At 38.4% G+C, this 23,724-nt stretch overlaps 1 protein-coding gene across 4 annotated transcripts in view; it reads left to right on the top strand.

The window, feature by feature from the left end:
• The first annotated feature begins 518 nt into the window (after window positions 1–518).
• Window positions 519–23,724, top strand: part of MICU3 (mitochondrial calcium uptake family member 3) — a 102,974-nt gene continuing 79,768 nt past the window's right edge. For all 4 annotated transcript variants that reach the window (XR_004958029.1, XR_004958030.1, XM_036249674.1 and 1 more), the window contains exon 1: window positions 519–908. Coding sequence is in view for 2 of the 4 variants with exons in the window: in XM_036249674.1 (XP_036105567.1) it covers window positions 519–908 (390 nt within the window). In the remaining 2 variants the exon portion in view is untranslated. The remainder of the gene's footprint in view (window positions 909–23,724) is intronic.

Genomic DNA, 23,724 nt, shown 5'->3' with positions numbered 1-23,724 from the left:
CGTCCAAACACCCATCGACTTCATTTGCCACTTTTATGGCCTGGGCCAAATTTTTATACCTCTTTTTCTGTTGGACTCCTCAAGATACAACTGCAACTTATTCACGACCTTGTGTCCGAAGATCAGGAGCCCGTTAGGGAACGTGACTTTCTCAGAGGGCAGCTACCGACGACCCAAGAGTCAGCCGGTAAAGCAGAGGCGACAGGCCGGTCCGAGAGGGGCGCCCGGCACCCCGCAGGCCAGGGCTCCGCGGACCTGGCGCAGCCTGCGGGCCGCTTCCCGCGCTCAGGTGTCGCCCGGCGGGCGCAGTTCTTTACGTCCGCGGGGCTGGGCCAGGGCGCGGGGCCAGGGCGCAGACCCCCGTCCCGCCGCTGTCAGCCGCCCGCGGGCACCCAGGCCACGCGCTCGCAGGGGTCGCGCTCGCCCAGCAGCGAACCTCCGCGCACCGACTTCTCGCGAGGTTTCGCCCCCCCGCGCCCCCGCCCGCCCCTCCGAGCTCCGGGGAGGCAGCTCCCGCTATGGCTGCGCTGCGGAGGCTCCTGTGGCCGCCGCCTCGGCTCCCGCCTCCAGCGTCCCCTCACCATCCCTTCCCTGTGCCGTGGGGGCGGCCTGTGGGGACAGCCCCGGGCCCTCCTTCCCGGCCTTTCTCCGGCCGGGAGGAGGAGGACGGGGCTGTGGTGGAGGCGGCGTGGAGGCGGCGGCGGCGCTGGGGGGAGCTGAGCATCGCGGCGGCGGCCGGCGGGGGTCTGGTGGGCCTCGTGTGCTACCAGCTGTATGGGGACCCCAGGCCCGACTCCGCGCGGGAGCTGAGCCCCGAGCGCCCCTCCGAGAGCGCGGACGCAGAGCCGGAGGACCCCCCGCGCGGCCGGGGGCTGCTGCCCCTGCCGGTGGCTGCTGCCAAGGAGACGGTAGGTGCGCGAGCGCGTGCGCGCGGGCTGCCCGCCGGTGACGTCTCAGGGCCGGGCGCCGGGTGCTCCCCCGGAGTGCGGGCAGGGGCGGTGTGACCGCCGTGCGGGTGCGACCGAGGCCGGGCGCCGCTGTGACCCCGGCATTGCGGGTTGTCGCAGCGTGAGCTCTGCAGCCGCGGACAGGGACCTCCTGGGACCCAGACCGAACCCTAGGCCGGGCGCCCCGGGTGTGCTCACCCGGCTGTTGAGAAGGCACAGATGATGCTGTCATTGATGCTGGGGACCATATGGTAGCTGCAGCCACCACGTATCAACGGAAACCCCAAACCAGGACAAAACGAACAAAACCCGAGGAAGATGTCAAGGACAGGACAGGCCGAGGGTGGGGTGGGCCGGGCATCCGCGAATGAGCCAGGAGGTGCACGCAGTGCAGTGGTGTGAGGTCTTCGAAGACCGTATGGTATGGAAGTTTGTGAGTCGCAAAGGACCAAATGCTGCAACTGTGCAGCCTCCGTATTATAGGTCTGAAAGAAGATGCCACCAGAAAAGAGAAAAAAATTTAAAAAGCTATTCAGAAAGAGTCGATCCCAAAGGTAGAATCTCTTAAGTAGGGACAGTAGTGAGAATATGGATGGATAGGACAGCAAAAGTAGAAAGCTGAACGAGGGAAATTCTAATGAAAATGTTCAGGTGTCTTTATGTACTTAATATAAGGTAAAGGTGAGTGTAAGGCAAGAGTGAGTACAGGGGCCGGATGTTTTTGTTACATCAGAATAGTCAGTGGTCATGTAAATAACTAGGAAAATCGTCTAGGGATATTTTCCTTGCGAGACTGAAGACTGAAAGGCTTAGATGACAATAATTTAGAAAAGTTAAAAAAATTTATTTTTAACTTTAATAAAATTTATATACCCTTTATTCTTTGCACAAGATACACAGTGGTGATCTGATGCTGTAGGTGCGTCATTGCTTTGGTGGAAGTTGTTGATGCACTTATATCAAGGAATCTACTTTATGGACCTTCTAGCAGCAAATCACAAATACCTAGCATAAAGTACTCTTATACAATGAATACTTAAAATACTATCAAATACCTTCAACCTTCACCCCCCAACCCCCAACACATACATACATTAAACTTATGTCCTGATCAACCAAGAGAGAGCTTTTCTTTAAAATCCTCACCCGAGGATATATACGTATATTTTTTCCATTTATCTGTAGAGTAGGAGGGAGAGGGAGGGATAGAGGGGAGGGGGAGAGAGAGAGGAACATAGATGTGAGAGAGACACATCAACTGGTTGCCTCCTGCACTGCAACTGAGGTAGTGCCCTTCACTGGAATTGAACTTGCACTCTTTGGTCCACTGACGCTCTAACCGCTGAGACAAACCAGCTAGGGCAAAGAACTTTTAATCAATCACAGTTGATCTGAGAACAGGATAGCAATATAGGAAGCATCCAAATAGTGCTTCCTTTTTTTTTTAAATTAATTTTACTTTTAAAGTTGAGAGATAGTATCATGTGGTTTATTTAAAAGACCACACTCAGAAAACCAGGACTCTGACTCCAGGACATACTAGTTGTATCATTACTTAACCTGTCAGTGCCTGCTTCTTCAGCTGTAAAAAGAGGTTGATTGTATCTTCCTCATACTGTTACGAGAGTTAAATGAGATAATACATTTTGTAAAAGAATGGTACCTAGTACGTAGTGAGCATTCAGTCAGTTTGCTTAACTTTTGTTTTATTCATTTATTTACTTATGGATCTATTTGCTTATGTTATTATTGCTTATTGCTTATGAAAATACATTGTTTTAGAAGTCAAATAATACTAAAATCCTGTGTCTTACTCTTCTTAGTCTCCATTTGTACATTCTGATCTTTATTCCTTTTGTATTTGATCTTTTTTTCCCCTCTGAAATCTTTTATAATCTCTTTATTTCCCGTGTTTAAAAACTTAACAACAATGAGCATTGATATAGGCATTTTTTTCATTTATTGTACTGGGTACTTTTCAGCCCTTTTAGTACAGAAATTCATGTCTGAAAGTTCTGTGCACTTTTCTTGTATTATTTCTTTGAACTTTTCTCCATTTTCTGTTTTCTTTTTCTGAAACCTCTATTAGTTCGAAGTTACATCTTCTGACAGATCCTAATCTAACTCTAATCTTTCTTATCTTCCAACTACTTAATTTTTTTGTTGGTTTGTTTTTGCGGAGGATATCTTTTTCTCCAGAGATGACTTTATTTTCTCGCTTTTCTATTGACTGTTTTATCTCAGCTATCCTAATTTTTTAATTCAAAGAACTGTTCTGTGTTCCCTGATATTCACGTGTTACAGCGTTCTATTGTGTTTTATGGCTGTTACATTTCTCTTTTTACTATAAAGATATGAAGCATAGTTTTCCTTTTAAATTGTCTTCTGCTCCATGCATTGTGTTGTCTCTTCCAGTTTCTTTTTTATGTTTGATTTTCTGTGCTTTCACTTTCATTTTGGAGGTTCCCCCCACATATATGTGGTTGTTGCTGATCTATATTTGAGACCATTCAGAAGCTCTTTGTACAGGGGCACGGCTTTTTATCTGGTGATCTGGGCTTTTCATTGGAGTGGCATCCAATTCCAGTATTTTTTAAATCTTTTTCTCTGGTGTCATTGAGCTTCTCCAAAGAATAGGATAGGTGGGAGGAACAGTAATCTGGATGCAGGGCACACGTGCACAATGTGTAAGAGCATGTGTGTTGGGGGAGTATCCAGTGCTGTACTTGTGTATAATTATCTGATCCTCTGTTTTCAGCCTCACAATTTTCTCTGCCCACACAGATCCTTGTGTTCCAAAGGCCTTATCCTTTCTGGGGTCTGTACCGCAAATTATCTTACTTCCATTTGGTATCCTCCTCCACAGTACCCAGGTTGTGCCTCTGCTTCCCTGGTCAATTATCACTCCTCCATCTCTTCAAGTTTATAAAAAATGGATGAATTCTCTTGAGTGTTTTGGTCTCCTGTCCTTTTCTGTTAGTTTTGTATGTTTATACCTTTTTTTGAAAAAGCCTTTATTGTGATTTTAACGTGGTTTTGGGAGGAAGAGGTTGAAAGAAACTCATAAGGCCTATCTCCTATTTTTCAGAAATATTTTAAACCTGTGTTGCCAGTTCATTTGTTATGCTTATTTGATTTTCCTGAAGTGGTAGAAATGATTCCTTTTGATGTTTAAAACTATAGCTAAGAACCCTTGATTTATAAAGCCTCTTTTAATTAAGCATCATATTATATTGAACACAGCCTAGCATATAAATTACCATGTGTGTTATGAGAGTAATTTAACTGATGGCAGTGTGCAGCAGTAACTTATAGACATGCTGTTCTGTTACCATAGCCTTGAAGATTTTTAAAGACATGGTCTCTGAACTTCCAGAAGGCCTTCCCCAACTCTACCATATATTCCCAGATGATGACTTTTTGCAATTATTTGTTAATTGTCTGTTTGCTATGCTTGTCTTGACCCTTTAAGGAGAGGCATGGTGTTGATCTTGACCACGTTTATATTATCATCGCCTGGTATGGGGCTTAGCCCTGATAGATGTGCGATAAATATTTGTCAAATGAATAAGCTTATACTAAATATTTGCATGGGACATGCACATTGAAAAGGCACAACCACATTCTCGAATTAATAGTTTAATATTTTGTTCAGCTGGCGTAGTTATTTGTAGCATTAGAATTGGGAAGACTTCAGTTAAGGTCAAAATTCCAGGCTTTGAGAAACCAAATCACGTGACACTGTAGTTTATTTTAATTGTGCAAGTTTGGCTTGCCAAAATTTTTTCAGTAAACATGGCCTTGAACTTTATTAATATTATGAAGAGATGTTGACAAGATTCTGTTTAGAACCTTACAGTTTGAGCCTTAAAGTATTATTTTTATTAGTGGAAAAAAATGTTTTGTTCTGTAACTGCCTTTTTGTTTCAAATCCAGAATTAATCTACTAGAGTACTGAACAAACTTTAATTCAGTATTTTACTTATTATACAGAATGCATGACCTATTTTATAATTTGTTCATCTTAAGAAGCTTTAAGCAACTTAGTTTGGTTTTACTCTCAAGTGGAAAAGAGAACAATATTTGTATCTCATATATTTCTATAATAATTGCCAATAATCATTCATTTTTAAGTTTCTGTTACTTTATATCTTTTCCAACCTCTTTTTGTTTTTAATCCTCACTTGAGGATATTTCTCTATCTATCTTCAGGTAAAGTGGGAGGGAGAGAGACAAAGAGAGAGAAATACCAGTGTGAAAGAGACACATCTTTTGGTTGACCCCACTCAACCCCAACCAGGGTCAAGAACCAAACTGCAACCAAGGTACATGCCCTTGACCCTGCGACTCTTTGGTCCTCAGGCTGATGCTCCAATCACTGAGCCAAACTGGCCAAGGCTCCAGCTTCTTTTTAAGGCAGCACACTTTGAAACAAGGTTATGCTTCTTCTTTCCAGAATACTGAAGAAATGGCCAGATGTGTAAATATAGAAAAGTTCTAATTTTTTATAGAGCGAGGGAAGTCACATAGATATGACAATGAAAATGGGTTAATTCTGTGGGGAATAACATTGTCGTATAGGAAGCTAAACTAAGCTATCCCCTCTTTTGGTTTTCTGAATCACTTCATGACAAATAAATCCACCAGATTCTACCTGCATCTCTTCTAGTGGCCTGACCATGTTGTAAATCCACATATAACAATTTGAGTGTAGTGTTGTTGTTTTTTTCCTAAGTAAATTGCAAAATAGAATTTGGATGGATTTAGAAAGAATATTCCTCTTTCTGGTTATCCAAAACCAGGAGTTTTAGAAATGCATGCACCTTTTGTCTGGGATGCAATGCAAGATAGTTACAGCGTTTTATGGATATCCTTTTATTCACATTCACATAGGGAATAAGGAAATGAAATTATAAAGAACTTAAATTAAAAAAAAATTCTCATCTGTAATTCTCTTCCAAAACTTAGAAATTGTCAAATAATGCATGTTAATCAGTTTGAATGAAGGTATATAACAGGTTTGTTTTTTCTTGGTCTATGTAATTTCCACATTAAAAAAAATAAAAACACTGAATTGTGTTTTGAATTGGAATTCAGGTAATAGTGTTGGGGTTTAATGTGATTTCCTAATTGATTCATGTTCTCACATATAATCTGTTTATTATAGTTTTGTGCTGGACTAAGTAAAGTGTAGCTGCACTCTTATTGATTAAATATATAATTTATCTTTAAGTAAATACTAAGTACTTTACTTAAAGTACTAAGTAAAGTGTAGCTGTACTCTTAATTAATTAAATATATAATTTATCTTTAATTTTTTGAGTAATGAATGCCATTTTTTCTACCTAACAATTAAGACATTTGGGATTATTAAAACAATTACATTAATCCTAAATTTTGAAGTGTCTTTGAGGGAGGTTTCATTCATCCCCCTTATAGCACATAAGTCTTGTATGTCATAGATTTTAATAAATTCTTATTTAATGATCAAATGAATGAATATATTATAATATTTTCATCATTAGAATTCTTTAGAAATCTTGCTTTTACAAAATCATTTCATTCATGCTTTACTAGGGAAGCTGTAGGGAAGCAGTGCAAGTTACTGATTGGAGAGAGGTTCAGGAAGTAGGATATACAGATTGGTATTGATTAGATTTTAGGGATGAAGGAGATGGAAGAGTCTAGGGTGATACTCAAATTTTCGTCTTGGGCAACTGGATGGATTGTGCAGCAGTGCACTGGAAAAAAAAGGTTGAAGGTAGTTGGCATGGATGATGAGTTTTTAACTTGCACACTGTATCCATGTTTCTTTGGACAGGGAAGGGAATTCCAGATGGATACATAGGTCAGAAGCTCAGAAGACAAATCTGTACTATAATAGATTTGGGAATTATCAAGTGTTAAAAGTCATAGAATGGATGACATTGTTCAGAATATGTAAAACAAGAAGAGAAAAGCACCTAAGGAAAGAGCCCTGGCCAGTATCAGTGGTTTATGGGAGTGATGCCATTTTCAGTATAATAGGAAGGATGGTAGGAAACAGACAGAATACTTGCTTATTGGCAAGTAGATCGAGTTCTTGCCTGCTGGCTTTTATTTTCTCTGTGAACTAGAAGATGATGTCACCATTCGAGAGCAAGATAATAGAAATTTGTGGAGTAACCATGCTAGAGATTTGGGAGAGAGTGTGGGATTGAATAGCTATTTATAAACAAAAAAACACAACTTTCTGTTTCTGTTTTTTATTTTTAAGTTTAAATATTAGTTTTTAAATGATAAAATGAGTTTTTGGCTTACTCATGAAATGTGGTTTTTCAATGAATATTTTTACATGGTCACAACTTTTTCTGTTCTAATTCTTATGTTATCCCTCTTTTCAAGATGTATAAATCTTAATAATATGAGCTGATTAGCACTTTTTTACCCACAGTATAATATTTACTTACATGGGAAATACACTAAAGTTATACTATAGATTTTATTCCTTTGTGTAAACCTGATAGACAAGTTTAAACTGAAGAATATTAGTTCTCACTGATCTTCTGTAATTGTTGTGCCAAACTCTGAGAATTTGACTAACTTTATTTTGTGTAGTGTAAACACTCTTGAGTTGGAGAAAATTTTGTTTGAAAAAGTCAAACAAGTTCTTTTTTTTTTTTTTTTTTTTTATCCTCACCCGAGGATATTTTTCCATTTTTTGTACAGATAGAGAAGAAGAGAGAGAGAGAGAGAAACATCGATGTGAAGGGACACATCGAGTGGCTGCCACCCGCACGACCAACCAGGGCCGGGGACAAACTGCAACCGAGGTACATGCCCTTAGCGGGAACCGAACCCGGGTCTCTCCGGACCGCAGGCTGACGCTCTAACCGCTGAGCCAAACTGGCCAGGGCAAACAAGTTCTATTTATCGCATAATTTATCTAGCATGAAAGATAATGCCTAGTCATTTGTGTACTAGACAGGATTTTCTAAATATGTTACTTTTTTCACCTTCCTACCTTCCTCTTTCTGTAACCCTTACTCCTTTATTTTCATATGTTGATAGATTATATAAGCTAAGTAAATGTGGGACTTTAGTGCTATATCAGTCTATTGACAAGCAATAGTGAGCATTTGCTCATTAAAGAATTGTTCTTTTCCAAGTTGGGAAAATAGAATCACTTTTCTGCTTTTTTTCTCCATTCACTAAATTGCCTAGTAACCATTTCAATACTCAACTCCACCTCCAGAATTTAGACATAGGAAGTGTATATAAAAGTATTTCAAATTATTCTATTTTTTTCCTGCTTTTTGATAAGGATAATATCTATCCATCTGAAACTATAACTGTTGACTGGGTGAAATGTTTGGATTATCCCTTTCCCTAGAAGGAATATAATGGATTATTCAAATTGTTTGCAACAATTCAAAGTGGATATTTTCTAACAGGCTTCATATCATATCAGAAAGGCTCTCATAGTTAGATCCAGTTTAAACTACCTCCAGCCCATTAGTGCTATTCAAATAGGATCACCTAAACTTCTTCCAATCACTTTAAAGTTATTCTTGCAAATCCAAAAATGGAATATGATTTCTAATTCTCCATATACATATAAGTATATTCACTTCTTGTCCCCAGGAGATTAAGAAAGGTTTTGAGATGTTACTACCTAGGATCAATGATAGAATCCTAAGGACAATAACAGGAAGCCTTTGAACTAGGGTTTATGGTGAAAGAGATCAGCGAGACTCGAACTTTCACCATTCAGTCTTTGTTGTCACATGGCTGCCTCCAGACTGTTTCCAAGTAAATGGGTCACAGATGGAGTTTATGTCCTCATAGTAAAGAATACAGTCTTAAGGACTTCCGGTCAGGATGGCAGGTAGGTAAACGCAGTATCGCGTCCTCCCACACAACCACATCCAAGTTACAACTAAACTACAGAACAACCAACATTCAAAACCGCCTGAAATCAAGCTGAATGGAAGTCCTACAACTACGGAATTAAAGAAGCTGCATTGAGACTGGTAGGAGGGGCAGAGGGGCGGAGGCGTGAGGGGCTGCGGTGAGACTGGCTGGCCCCACACCCACGTGTGGCGGATAAAAATCAAGAGGCTAGCCCTGGACAGTTTGGCTCAGCGGTTAGAGCGTCGGCCTGCGGTCTGGAGAGACCCGGGTTCGGTTCCCGCTAAGGGCACGTACTTCGGTTGCAGTTTGTCCCCGGCCAACTCGTGCGGGTGGCAGCGACTCGATGTGTCCCTTCACATCGATGTTTCTCACTCTCTCTCCCTTCCTCTCTCTCCCTCCCACTCTATCTGTACAAACAATGGAAAAATATCCTCGGGTGAGGATAAAAAAAAAAAAAAAAAATCAAGAGGCTACCTCGGCTGGGAAGGTCCTTCCTGAGGACTGAGGGGTCCCCGTCACACATCAGGTGCCCCGCTCAGGGTTCCAGTGCCAGGAAGAGAATCCCCATAACTTCTGGCTGGAAAAACCAGCGGGAACTGAGGCTCAGGGAAGCTGATGCTGCTGGAGCCCCAGGCAGCTCCTTAAAGGGCCCGCACACGAACTTATCGGACTCACTCCCTCTAAGCTTGGAGGGGAGGCAGCTCGAGGGGCACCGGAGACATACAGGGAAGAACTGAGCTGTTTGGCACAGGAGCCAGGGCTGGAGAGGGGGCTTTCTCCGGGACAGGCTTGCTGTCAGAAGCCTTTGTTCCTTTGGTGAGCCCTTCCCTGGGGCGGCAGACAGTCACCATATCTGGGACTCCAGTAACCTGGCTCACACTGGTAGCCCCGCCCTGGTGACTCCCTGAGGCCCTGCCCTGCCCCACCCAACTTTCAGGCCCACCCAAGCTGTTGCCACTTGCTTAACCATAGAATTGGCCTGTCTTGAATCCTGCGTCAGGTTTTTCGTAATTTTTTTCAAACGAGCAGCATCTGGTCTCAGCTAGCCCCATACCTCTCGTTAAGTAATACACAGAAACAAACACAGGGAGGCAGCCAAAATGAGGAGACAAAGAAACAGGTCCCAAATGAAAGAATAGAACAAAACCCCAAGAAAAGAACTAAGCGAAATGGAGATAAGCAACCTAGCAGATGCTGAGTTCAAAATACTGCTTATAAGGATGCTCAATGAACTTAGTGAGGGCCTCAAGAGCCTAAAAAAGGACCAGTCAAAAATGATCGATGCACAGTTAGAAACGAAGGAGGCTTTAACTGAAATAAAGAATAATTTACAAAGATTCAATAGTAGAGTACGTAAATCTAAGAAGCAAACCATTGATTTGGAATATAAGGAAGCAAAAAACGCCCAATCAGAACAGCAAAAAGAAAAAGGAATCCAAAAAAATGAGGATAGTGTAAGGAGCCTCTGGGACAACTTTAAGCATGCCAACATTCGCATCTTGGGGGTGCCGGAAGGAGAAGAGTGAGAACAAGAAATCGAAAAAAACCTGTTTGAAACAATAATGGCAGAAAACTTTCCTAACTTGGTGAAGGAAACAGACATACAAGTCCAGGAAGCACAGAGAGTCCCAAACAGGATGAACCCCAAGAGGCCCACACCAAGACACATCATCATCAAAATGCAAAAGGTTCAAGACAAAGAGAGAATCTTAAAAGCAGCAAGAGAAAGGCAGCTAGATACCTACAAGGGAGTTTCCATAAGGCTGTCAGCTGATTTCTCAAAAGAAACTTTGCAGGCCAGAAGGGAGTGGCAAGAACTATTCAGAGTGATGAAAAGCAAGAACCTACAACCAAGATTACTCTGTCCTGCAAAGCTGTCATTTAGAATCCATGGCCATATAAAGACTTTCCCAGACAAGAAAAAGTTAAAGGAGTTCATCACCACCAAACCATTATTATATGAAATGATGAAGGGTCCTTTTGAAGAAAAAGACAAAATATATGAACAAACAAAATGGCAATGAATACATATGTATCGACAATGGAATCTACAAACAAAATGAACAGGCAGAACAGAAACATTCTCATAGATACAGAGAACATTTTGTTGGTTGCCAGATGGGAGGGGGGTTGGTGGAATGGGTGAAAAAGGTGAAGGGATTAAGAGGTACAAATTCATTGCTAGACTGACAAACCTCAAAGGGAAAGGGGTTGGGGGGGGGGGGTGGGAAGAAATAAACCAAAGAACTTATATGCATAACCAATGGACACAGACAATAGTGTGGGAAAAGGCGGGAGGGGGGCAGTTGTGGGGAGGAGGGGGTCAATGGTGGAAAAGGAAGAACATCTGTAATACATTCTACATTCAACAATAAAGATTAAAAAAAAAAAAAAAAGAATACAGTCTTAGTAACCTGTCAGTCCTACACTGTGCAGATGTGCCAACACACATGCCTGTCATGTTCTCCTCTGGTCTGTACCTAATCATCATAAAAGTCAGGGAAGAGTTTTGATTCAATGCTTTTATAACACGGACTTAGTCAAAGTCAAGACATCCTATTTAGGGAGTAAGGTTAAAATCTGTACTTCATACTTGGATCTAAGTCTAAATATTGTTAATAAAAGTACAAATACTTAGTGCTATTTTGTGAACTAAATATTTATAAAAAATACATAATGCACATATAAATACTAAACATATTTGGAGAAAAAACTGGTAATATGTATTGAAAAAATATGTATTGATTGTGCAGTGTAAAATTTTATTTTACCTTTAAACTTACAAATATTTGAATAAAATATTTTTTAAAAGAGAATCATAGCAATATCTGATAAAATATTTAAAAATGTATACTAAGACTAATTAGCTATATTAAATTTCTCCATATAAAGCTGTATGTAAGACTAATTAGATATATTAAACTGCTTCCAAATAAAGCTATAGTGGTCTACAATTTTTTAAAAATTGCATATATATATCACCATATAATAAAATTTAGAACTTATCCTGAGTTATTATAGTAGTTATTTTTTAATTTTTATAAAACTGTAGGGAGCAGGCCAACTTCTCAAAGTTCCTGCCATTTGCTGGCAAATTATAGGTTAGAAGCACTTTGTGTCTTTGGTCTTCTGCTTGCATCCCTTACCCAATGGAATTTGGAATATGGCTAAAGCCATAATTTGGGTTGAACACAGATCTTCAGTAGATTGGTAAATTAGAAGGCTATAGAGAAATGAGCCCGAGAGAGATTCTGTGAATGTCAGATATGTAAGAGCAGAAGTTACTCAGGTAGTAGGGGTTGTTTGATTACAGACAGATAAAGAAGTTCTAGAAACATTTCTCTTCCATTTTTTGGTGGTATGTTTTGTTCAGGTAGTTTTTGTAAGTGGCATTCTTAAATGTACTGTATGATACAAGTACCTGCAGTTATGCTTCCTTAATTGTAAGAGTGACTCCCTAGGGAGTTTAATTCCTTTGGAAAAACAAGGTACTAAAGGACAGAAGGATCAGAGGTACCTAACTTAAAATAATTGGTGAAGACACTGTGGTACATCTACTGATTGATTTATAGCACTACCTCCTAGTCCAAAAGCAGTGTTGATCTTCACGTAAATGTTTAGCTTATGCTTGGGAAATACAGATCTTCCTCATTGTCCTTTCCCTCATATCTTCCCTCTACAATGATTTCCTTGCCCATATCTAGTTATGACTTCCCTCTGCACCAGTTTTAAACTCATGGGTTAAAGTGATTATGGAAATAACATAGTAAAATAGCGAAGCAGGGTGCAACAAAGAGCAATTGGCTTGGGGAGGGAGAAATAAGTAAAAATAATGACTTTGCCTTTCTTTCCTGTTCCCTATATAGCTAAGTCGGCACCTTTTAATTGGCCTTCCAGGAAGTCTCAAACAAAAAAAAAAAAACACTTTAATTCACATTTCACTGGCTAAAATTTAGTCAGTTGTCCCAATCTAACTGCTACAAAGCCTGAGAAATGTAACCTGTATTCTTTGTGCTGTTGTGACTAGCTAAAAGTCAGAGTTCTCCTTCTAAGAAAGAACTGGAGAACAGGTAATAGGTTATCTGTTAGTCTTTGTTAGGTTTATAGTATATTGTATTGAGAAAATTGCTTTTAAATGAAATGGAAATGCTCATAAATAAATTATGGAATGCCCATTTGATAAAAATAAATGGTGTAGCTTTCTGGTTCGAGCAATACAGTATATGGCATAACCTGTCATAAAAACATTTTAAACATCCTCTTAAATACACTACTGAACTTAAAATAAATTATGGGAAAGTGTCAGGAGCAGAAATAAAGGAGAAACTAATACTAGGAACACTGTGAGCTATAGCTTACTTGAGGGGGTGATGGGTCATTATTCATGGAATTCTAGGGACTTGGATTTTAATGCCTATGTGGGAACACAAGACAAGACCTTGGGAAGTTGGAACTGAGACCCTGCCTTCCTAAAGCCAGAGCCCTCATCAAAAGAATGAGCTAGAAAATAATCATCCACCCAGTAAAAGTTGATGGCAAGGAAATCTGAAGACATCTGCCTGGGCTCTAAGTAGAAAAAAGGACTCTCCTGAGAATGTATAAACATGATCCCACACTACCGCATATGGATTCAGAGTTAGAATTTGTGTTACCCAAGCAGAGAAACGCTGATGTTGCTGGCAGAATGAAATACAAAACTTCTTTAGAAGGAGTTTCCTTGAACACTGGCTATATTAAAATTCTACAAATAAGACCTACCGAAGGACAAGTTCATAATCCCAAAGTATAAAATATAAAATCCTATGGAAAAGTCAGTAGGTGTATTAACAAAGATTAAATATATAATGAAAAAGAATAGGTAGATTATAATAAAGAATCAAATAGAACTTCTAGAAATGTAAAATATGGTAACTGGAAGTTGGAAAGTTTAGGTATGATATAAGATGTAACTAAAGAGGCAATTAGTAATCTGGAAGATAATTTTGAGGAAACTACAGAGAATGTAATATAAGAAATGGCAAATATTAAGGAGAGTGTACAGGACATGGAACATAGATTCAGATGGTCTAAAATGTATCTATTAGGGGTTACAGACTAGGAGAATAGAGAGAATTGAGAGAGCCAGTATTCTAAGAGATAATGGCTGAAGAGTTCTCAAAAGGAACAGAGACATTGGGAAGTATAAACAGTCATCAACAGGATAAATAAAAATAAATTTATATTTCTTCAGATTATAGTGAAACTGTTAAATCAAAGATAAAGAGAGGGCAGATTTCCATAAAGGGATAGCTCTTGGCCTGATGGAAGACAAATCTGTGGCAATGGATAGAAGCCAGAAGATAGTAAACTTTTTTCAAAATGTTGAGAAAAAAATAGCTGCCAACATAGATTTCCATTCCTAGGTAAATTATCATTTAGGAATGAGAACAAAATAAATGTATTTTCATAAGACTGAGAGAGTTTACCAGTCTCAGATCAGCATTAAAAGAACTATTAAAGAATTCTGGCTGGTTTGGCTTAGCAGTTAGAGTGCCAGCCCAAGGACTAAAGGGTCATGGGTTTGATTCCTGGTCAGGGCATGTACCTGGGTTGCAGATTTGATTGCTGGCCCCAGTCAGGGTCGTGCAGGAGGCAACCAATCAATGTGTCTCTCACACCAATGTTTTTTTCTCTCTCTCTTTCTCCCTCCTTCCCCGTCCCTACCTCTCTCTCTTCCACTCTATCTAAAAAAATCAACGGGAAAATATTTTCTGGTGAAGATTAACAAAAAATAAAATCTGAAACTATTAAAGAGTGAATATCAAGAAGAAATGAACATAAAAAGAAGGGTGAAATTTGCCCTGCCAGTTTGGCTCAATACTTAGAGCATTGGCCTGCAGACCAAAGAGTCACAAGTTCAAGTCCGGTCAAGGCATGTACCTTGGTTGTAGTTTGGTCCCCATCCCTGGTTGGGGTCATGCAGGAGGCATCTAATTGATGTGTCTCTCTCACATTGATGTCCCCCCCCCCCCTTTCACTCTATCTGAAATAAATGGAAAAATACCCCTGGGTGGGGATTTAAAAAAAAAAAAAGGAGTGAAATTCAAGAAGTAATGACCAATGAAGAAATTGGTAAAAATGGAGTAATTTTTAAACAGTGACTGCATATTACAACAATATTATTATTACTATTATTATTTTGAAAGTGGTTAAACCAAGGTGGTTCTCAAATGTTGAACAACAATAATATACAAAACTGTAGAGCTGAAAATAAAACTTTGAATCTAAGCGGGGAAGGATTTTTAAAGCAAGACAAAAGCACAATCTAATATGATAATACTGCTACATTTCACTTCCTTAAAATAAAAATATGTAATAAAATACAGAGAAGTCTTGGAATGGAAGAAGATACTTACATTACATAGCACTTCTAAGGAATAAGTATCCAGAATATATCACGATGATCTACAAATCAATAAGAAAAAAGAGAATATAACAGGAAAATGGACAAAGGGTCTAAATGGGCAGTTCAAGAGAAATATATTCAAAAGGTCAATAAGCACATGAAAAGATGTTCAACATCATTAATTATAGGGAAATACTATGATAACCAGAGTAAAGCACCATTTCTTACTAATTACATTGGTAAAATTAAAAATACAATAATGTTGGCAATGATATGGTAGGGATACAAATCTTTGGAAAATGGATTGACATCATGTGTCAAATTGAAGATTCACATGCCTGGTAACTCCGAAATTTATCTAGATATATACCCTTGGGAAACAGAACCGTCTTCACAAGGACATGTGTTTAACAGTCCTTTTACATGTCCCTGATACCCTCATTTCTAAACCCACAAAAGCTATTCCAAAGTGTTATATTCCTCTGTACCTGCAGCATACCCCAGGGACTTGCCCTGTCTCAAACAAATGACCTCTGTTTTGGATTTTATAGTAAATTTATAATATGTAAAACCTAGATTAGATCAGCAAAATAATTATAGATTAAAATAAGAGAGGGGGTTCATAGGACACTGTGAGTGAGTGGAGTGGCCATAGGGCAGTGTGTAGATGAGAAATACCAGCAGAAGTATCAAGAAGGAATTGCCGAAGAAGTAGGACGAAAATCAGAAAAGTGTGGCCTTGGAAACCAAGAAAAATGGTTTCAAGGAAAAGACAGTTATCAACAGTGTCAGATGCTGTACGATGAAAACTGAGAATTGACCTTTGGATTTAGAAACAAGGAGGTCCTCGATGACCTTGACAAGCAGTCTGAGTGGAGTGGTAGAGGGGAGAACCTGCTGAAGTAGAGGAAATCAGAGACAGGAAATGTAGGCAGCTCTCTCCAGTAGCTTTGTAAAGAGCAAGAGAGAAATGGTGTGAAGAACCCTATTATGTAAGGATGCTTTAAAATCATAAATGGTCACTCTCCCCCCCACCCCCATTTTACAACTTTCTTTTTCCATTTGATCTCAGCCAGGAAAATACAGTTGGCTGGTTTTCAGCTGTGTGTATTTCCACATAGATACATTTACTAAGCATCAAAACATTTCACCTAGAGTACTTTGGGATTTTCCCACACTGGGAATTTGATGTTTAACCTTTCGACCACCCAACAAGCAAAGAAAATGTTACTCCTTTTATCTTCTTAGAAGCTTTTAAATAAGCCTGAAGCCAGTTAAGAAATCAAGTGTAATACTCCCATGAACATCTTTTAGCTAGAGCAAAAATAGATGTGAAAAGTCTTGAACATTTTATAAGATTTTTTGCACAGAAAATATAAAATAAAAATCCAGATTTAAAAGATATGTGCTTTCTAAATGTTTTATAAAATGTTGGTACAGTTGCCAATATCAGTTAGGGCCTAAAAATTTTAAAATTCCTGCATATAATCAAGTAAACGTTCTAATTTTTCTTTATTTTTAAAGATTAGTATTGATTTAATTTAATATAAAACAAATGTTTTTAAAAGCAAGTAATAAGGATTAGTATTCTAAAGTGTTGGTTAATACAAATGGTTTTTATTTTTCCTTCCATTCTTCATTTTCATGTCTCTGTTTCTTGGCTGCTAAGAGGTAACGCATATACAGTGTTTAGATAATTGATATAATTGTTTCAAGTTACCTCTTTTGGGTATTATCAGCTTGTAGGCATCAGTTTCTCTAATTGTCAAGTAGTGAATCCTTTATCTGGCATTTAATCTTGCCTCCCTGGGAAAACCAGACCTTAACCACAGAGTAAATTTTCAAATTGCTGACCTGGAGTAACATGACACTGTGCCTTGGCAGTGAACCTTTGCTTTCTGTTATTCTTGGGAGGGATAATGATGCACTCTGTTGCCTGGAGGCCCTAGTTTCACTACCTTAAGAAGTAACATCTAAGTACAAGTTACAAAGGTCTGAGTTTGGAAATTCCAAAGAATATAACTGCATTGACACAAAGTTTTCTTTCTTTAGGAACGATGAGAATTTTTTAAATGCAACTTTTATCATTTCTACCACTCTCAAGCCACTGATCTTATGTCAGCATAACTTAGAGGATCCACAAAGTACCTGAAAATGATCATTACTTATTTTTATGAATAATTTGTGTATATTATTTTACAGGTGTGTTTGAAATTCTTAGTTCCGTGAAATTCTCCATTTTTATAATTAGGGAAACAGAATAAAGAATTAGAATGTAACTGACAAAATTCAGAGGGGTGGGAGGTGTGGGAGGGGAGGGAAGAGATAAACCAAAGAATTTATATGCGTATATGCACAACCAGGGACATTACAATAGGCTGGGGAAGGTAGGAGGGGAGTGTGTGCTGGAAGGAGGGGATCAATAGGGGAAAAAAAGGGGACATCTGTAATATTTTCAACAATATATATATTGCCAATTTGCCTAAAAACAAAACAAAACAAAAACAACAGCAGCAGCAAAAGAATTAAAATGTACTTCATGAAAAGAATTAAAATGTCTCAGTAAAACAAAAAAGATAAGAGCTTACTAGAGCTAGAAAGAAGATTCCCTACACATTTGTTTAGCAAACTTGAGAAGAATGTTAAGTAAGTACCATAAAATAATTTCCCAGGACTAAAATGAAAAGGCAAATTTAAAATCTCTTCTACCTTAGATTTCTGTGATTTCATTTTTCTGTTGTGTGGCCTTGCACTTACAATAAAGATAATTTAGCCCGGCCAGTGTGGCTCAGTGGCTGAGCATCGACCCATGCACCAAGAGGTCGCTGGTTAGATTCCCGGTCAGGGCACATGCCCAGGTTGTGGGCCTGATCCCTAGAGGGGGGCATGCAGGAGGCCGCCAGTTGATGTTCTCTCTCATCAATGTTTCTCTCTCTCTCTCTCTCTCTCTCTCCTTTTCTCTCTCTAAGATCAATAAAGGAAAAAAAAAATTTTTAAAACAATGAAGATAATTTATGTGTCAACTCTGAGACCCATGCTTGGGTAATTTACAATAGTAGTTTTACAATATCTTTTTGATATGAAAATTCCATTTCCTCAATGAAATTTGCCGCATCTAAAAATATTGCAGTAGTACTTTAAACTTAGGATGTCTGTATTTTCCTATTCTGTGAAAAATAACACTCTAAAAATGATAACATATCTAGTTAGAATATGCCCACATGAAACCAAGAAATCATAATTATATTACATTCAATGAGGTAATTGTCAAATTCACACAATCTACAGTTTCACTATTTTGATGATACTTTATTTTCAGAGTGAATTTTACTATATTAATGAAAGAAATGAACTTGTTAGAATTTAAAACTTAAGTTTACATATATATGAATTTTCAGGTAATTTTATATATTATTTGTTACTTAAATTGTTAGAGTTTTCAGTTATTTTATTTGGATAGTTTGTAGCAGTCCGTCACCAAATTTAGTTTAGGAATAACTCAGTTTCATAATCATAGATCAAAATTTTAAATCATAGATCAAAACTATCTATCTTTTTACCTGTAGATAGTTCAAGTCAGTTTTTGTAAATTAAACTGTTGGACAGTAATTACTGTCCAGCCTCCCACAGATACTGTGGTTAGGTCTGTGAAGTGGAGTACAAAACATCTGTTTACATTCAACATTTCTCAATATTCAAGAATGGAGGACCAGAACCAGTGTTTTCTTAATCTCACTGATTTTGTTTTGTGAAAAGGTCAGAGTTATAGGAGCATTTTGCTGAATTTGGAAAAACAAAGGTGGGAGAGTGCAAGTGCAAACATTGAATTTCAAGCAAATAGTTGCTGTGTTCACGACTTTTGAAAGAAATACAATATTCAGAGGCTAAAATGTGTGGAAGTGTCAATCTAAGGTGAATCAGAGTAGTTTACTATTTCCTAAGAAATTAATGAAGGTCATTTAGATGTCTTACCTCCCAAGAGGCTATAGATGTGGTTTGTTTTGGAAGTGTATCTCTCCAAGTCTTTGTTAAACATACTATATATAATTCTAATGTTTTTCTCCGTAGTCCTTTATATTCCATGAGTCCTTGATGTTGTCACCAAAAGTTGATGTGACAGAAACAGCAAACTGTTGACCATAATCTCTTCTCCTACCCCATAATAATTAGCACTATGGATGCCCAGTTCTTTATTTTTCATTATCCTTTGCACTTAAGTATGGTCATTGAATGTGAGCAAAAGTGATTTACACCATATCTGGGCCTGGCCTATAAAAGCTCCTCACATGAACTTCTTCCTTGCCGCCCCCACCCCACCTTGGTTGACAGTGGCAGTCATCATCAGCCTGGGTCTCTGAATGACTGTGGGAAACAGAGCCCCCATCCCCCTCTCCACCCCAGACCTAGCATGTCCTCTCTGGCCTATAATGAAAGAGAAATGAACACTCCTGTTGTGTTTGAGCCATTACATTTGAGGGATTTAGCCTACCCTCTCTAATATAGTAGATAGAGGAAGGATTAACTGGTGAAGGCCTTGAGTATTGAGAAGGGAAATAGTTTTCATTTGTTTTTAAAAATTTTTTGTTCAAAAATATTTTTTATTCAAAAAAGATTTTTATTCAAGTAGTCAGCATACAATATTAATTTCAATTGAACCGCCTAATGATTCAAAATTATTATATACCTTACGATGTGATCACCACACTAAGTTTAGTAGCTGTCTGTCACCATGCAAAGTTATCACAATATTATTGACTATGATCTCCTTCAACTTTTTCATCCATCTCCTCACCCATCTTCCCTTGGGCAGCCATCAATTCGTTCTCTGTTTCTGTGAGTCTGTTTTTGTTTTGTTTTACTTGTTTGTTTTTTAGATTGTACATATAAGTGAAATTATGCAGTATTTGTCTTTGACTTATTTCACTTAGCATAATCCCTTCTAGGTTGATCCATATGGTCACAAATGGCAGGATTCATTCTTTTTTTTATTGCTTAATAACATTACACACACACATACACACACACACGTAGGTATATATATCACATCTTCTTTATCCATTCATCTAATGATGGAGGAAAATGATTGTTTTTTTATGATGGTGAATTAACTTTGTCAGCTGCACTGATCTCCTGTATTCTCCTGGTATGAGACTTCAACTGACCATCCACCTATAGATAAACAGGAAGTGCAACCCAGTTTGAAAATGGGGGAAAGGAGAGACAGATGTAATAGGGATAAAAGAAGGAGATAACTAGGATTTATCCAAGGTACAGTGTTGACTCTCAGGGAAGGTGTGTTGTCGAAGTCTAAGATACATAATTACGAGGGATGTGATGAGGATTGATTTGGAACAGTATTTTATACAGTCGAGAGGGCATGGCCTCAGAATTTTTCTGGCAGGTAGCCTTCCTGAGAGTCTGTAGAAGAATCACATAGGTCATTTGATATGGAGAAAAGATTCCTCTTGGCAAATAGCTGCAAAGGTATCAGGGCTCACCTCTAGAGAAATTGGAAAGCTAATCAGAAAACTGAAGTCGATCTAAAATATTGCTGGAGCTGACCAAAGCTCAGACACCGTTATGGTTCCCAGAGCTCAATCTAGGTACAGAGTAAAATTAAACTCATTCTTGTTTTTATCAACATGTTAGGTCTAGACTTTGGTTAGGATCAGCAGTACACACCACGGAACGTGTTGATAACTAGCAGAGCTCTGTAGCAGAGAGTCTAGAAAGAAGCTTTAAGGAGACCTGGTAAATAGCACTCTAACACCAAGTACTGGAGTGGAAAGGCAAGCATGCAGTGCAGTTTCAGGGGAACTACTGGGTATAGGAAAAGGTCTCAAGCACAGGCTGACAGGTGGGAACCCAGGTACCGAAATTAGGAAATAATGGATGGGTTCTGATGGGAGGAATGAAAGCAGGAACTCAGTTCCTGGTCCTGGAAAGGGGCAGATAGCATCACCCAGATCTTTGGCCTGAAAGTCTTTGGTTATCTCCAGTTTGGGACAGGATTGATTCTAGGGATGAGTGTGAAGCAAAAACCCAAAACCTTCAGTAGCTTCAACTTCAGATGCTTATAGGAAGAGGAAGTCAAGGACACGGTTTCAGAACCAGAGTTCTCTCAGTAAAGACACCGGTTCATATAAAAAACGGAAAACAATGAATTCAAGGTACAGATAATACTCATTATGCATTCTCTTAAGAATTTTTAATTAGAGCAAAATTTTAACATTGATAATTAATAAGCTATACTCCATGGTTTTGTCTGGTCTCATTGCCAGACAAAAATTATGTTTTGGTCTTCCTTGGTGGGTCTGCTAATAATAAGAAAAACAATACAAACAAATAAAAAAAGCAAGGAACAGCAGGAGGACATACAGAGAAAGGATTTCACCTTATAATAGGTAATTTTTAAAGGCATCTGCAGAAAAGATGGGACATGGAAACTCTGTGTCATGTTTACTTTTTAGAGATTATTTCTTTAGCAGCTACGCCAGTCTTCAGCTCCCTCTGTTTCTCCTACCTTCCAGCTTCCTAGACAGGCTATTTCTCTTTGTAGCTGTTACAAACTTAAAGGTTTTCTCGCTAATATTGCTTGCTTTCTTTTTTAAATCTTTATTGTAGAGAATATTACAGATGTCTCCATTTTTTTTTTTTCATTCATTGCCTCCCTACACCCAGTTCCTACCTTGCCCCAGGCCTCCACCACTCTATTGTTTGTGTCCTTGGGCAATGCATATATGCATGTAAATTCTTTGGTTCCTCTCTTCCCGCCCTCGCCCTAACCCCTTCCCTCTGACATTTGTCAGACTGTTCTACATTTCCATGCCTCTGGTTCTATCTTATTCTTCAGTTTATTTTGTTCATTAGATTCCACATAGAAGTGAGATCATGTGATATTTGTCTTTCTCTGACTGGTTTATTTCGCTTAGAATCATAAAGTAATTTTCCACCTTGGCCAGTTGGCTCAGCAGTTAGAGAGTTGGCCTGTAGACTGAAGGGTTGCAGGTTTGATTCCCAGTCAAGGGCATGTACCTGGGTTGCAGGGTTCATCCCTGGCCCTGGTTGGGGTCATAAGGGAGAAAACCAATGGATGTGTTTCTCTCACGTTGATGTTTCTTTCTCTTTCTCTCTGCCTCTCCCTACCTCTCTCCCTCCTGTCCACTCTATCTAAAAAATGAATGGAAAAATATCCTCAGGTGAGGATTAACAACAACAACAAAAGTAATCTTCCAATCTACTAATTATTTTATAGTTGATTCATTTGTACATAGTAGGCACAAACCAAATATCTGTTGAATGGGTGAATAAATTCATATTAGTTCCTTAGTTGAATTCATCTTGGAAAGGAAAAAATAGGTCAAAGATAATGTAAATAATAGAGTTTTGTCCAGTAACTTTTGAGCTTTTCTTTGAGGATTTCTGTTTAAGCTTCTACTTGCCCAACACATTTTAATTTTTGTCTGGGGACTCTAGTGTTTCTATTCTAGTAAAAGGGTAGAGAAAAAAGAGGACCAAATGATCTCTAAGGACAGTTCTAACTCTAAACTCATGTATTTTCAGTGGACAAAGGAGACTAGGTAAACACTCATTCCTGATTTAAGGCAGAAGATAGTTATCAAAACCAATAACAAACATTACATTTAATGGCATTTCATTAGAAGCATTCTCTTCAAAACATGGAACAAGACAAGAATGCTTAATGTTACCGATACTATTAGATCATTTTTAGAAACCTAGAGCTTTAGTGGTCAAGGCAGTGAAAACAAGATATAAATATTAAAAAGGATAAGCTCTACATCTGTCACTGAAAAAATTTATGATTCTCTACTTAGAAAATCCAAGAAAAAAGTTATTAAAATTAATGAAGGAATTTAGAAAGGTTAGTTGGATACAAAGTAAATATACTAAAGTCAATAGTTCCTCATTCATAAGAAATAACCAATTGAAATGTAATAGGAATAAAAGGTTTCATTCCTAAAAATTACACAGAATTATGCAATTAATTACACAGAAACTACAATGTCCAAGAGTAAATCTACCAAAAAATTTAAAACTTACATGAAAAAACTGCAAAACTTTATTAAAAGACATGAATAAATAGATATTCATGTTCCCAGTTGGGAAAAAATCAAGTCTCCCTAAATTATACCAAAATTCAATGTCATCCCACACAAAGTATCAAAGATTTAAAAAATTTGACTCATTGATTTTGAAGTTTACTTTGAAGAGAAAATTGCATGTCAATCACCATATTTTAAGATGACGTCGTGTTTTATTAATGTAAAAAATATGACCAAAAACTATAATAAAAACAGTATGACATTTGAGTAGGGAGAGACAAAAAGTCAGTGAAAGAGAATAGAGAATATAAAAACCTACCCAAGTATTGATTTTCTGTTAAGCTCTCCATCCCATACCATTCTCCAGCCAGATAAGGTGAATTCTCCTACTAGACGATAACTAGACTGTTCTAGGATCAAACTGGTTTAATGGGAT

This window comes from Molossus molossus, unplaced genomic scaffold, assembly GCF_014108415.1.
Source record: "Molossus molossus isolate mMolMol1 unplaced genomic scaffold, mMolMol1.p scaffold_m16_p_9, whole genome shotgun sequence".
NCBI classification, from domain to species: Eukaryota; Metazoa; Chordata; class Mammalia; order Chiroptera; family Molossidae; genus Molossus; species Molossus molossus.
This window is presented reverse-complemented; position numbering and strand designations above follow the sequence as displayed.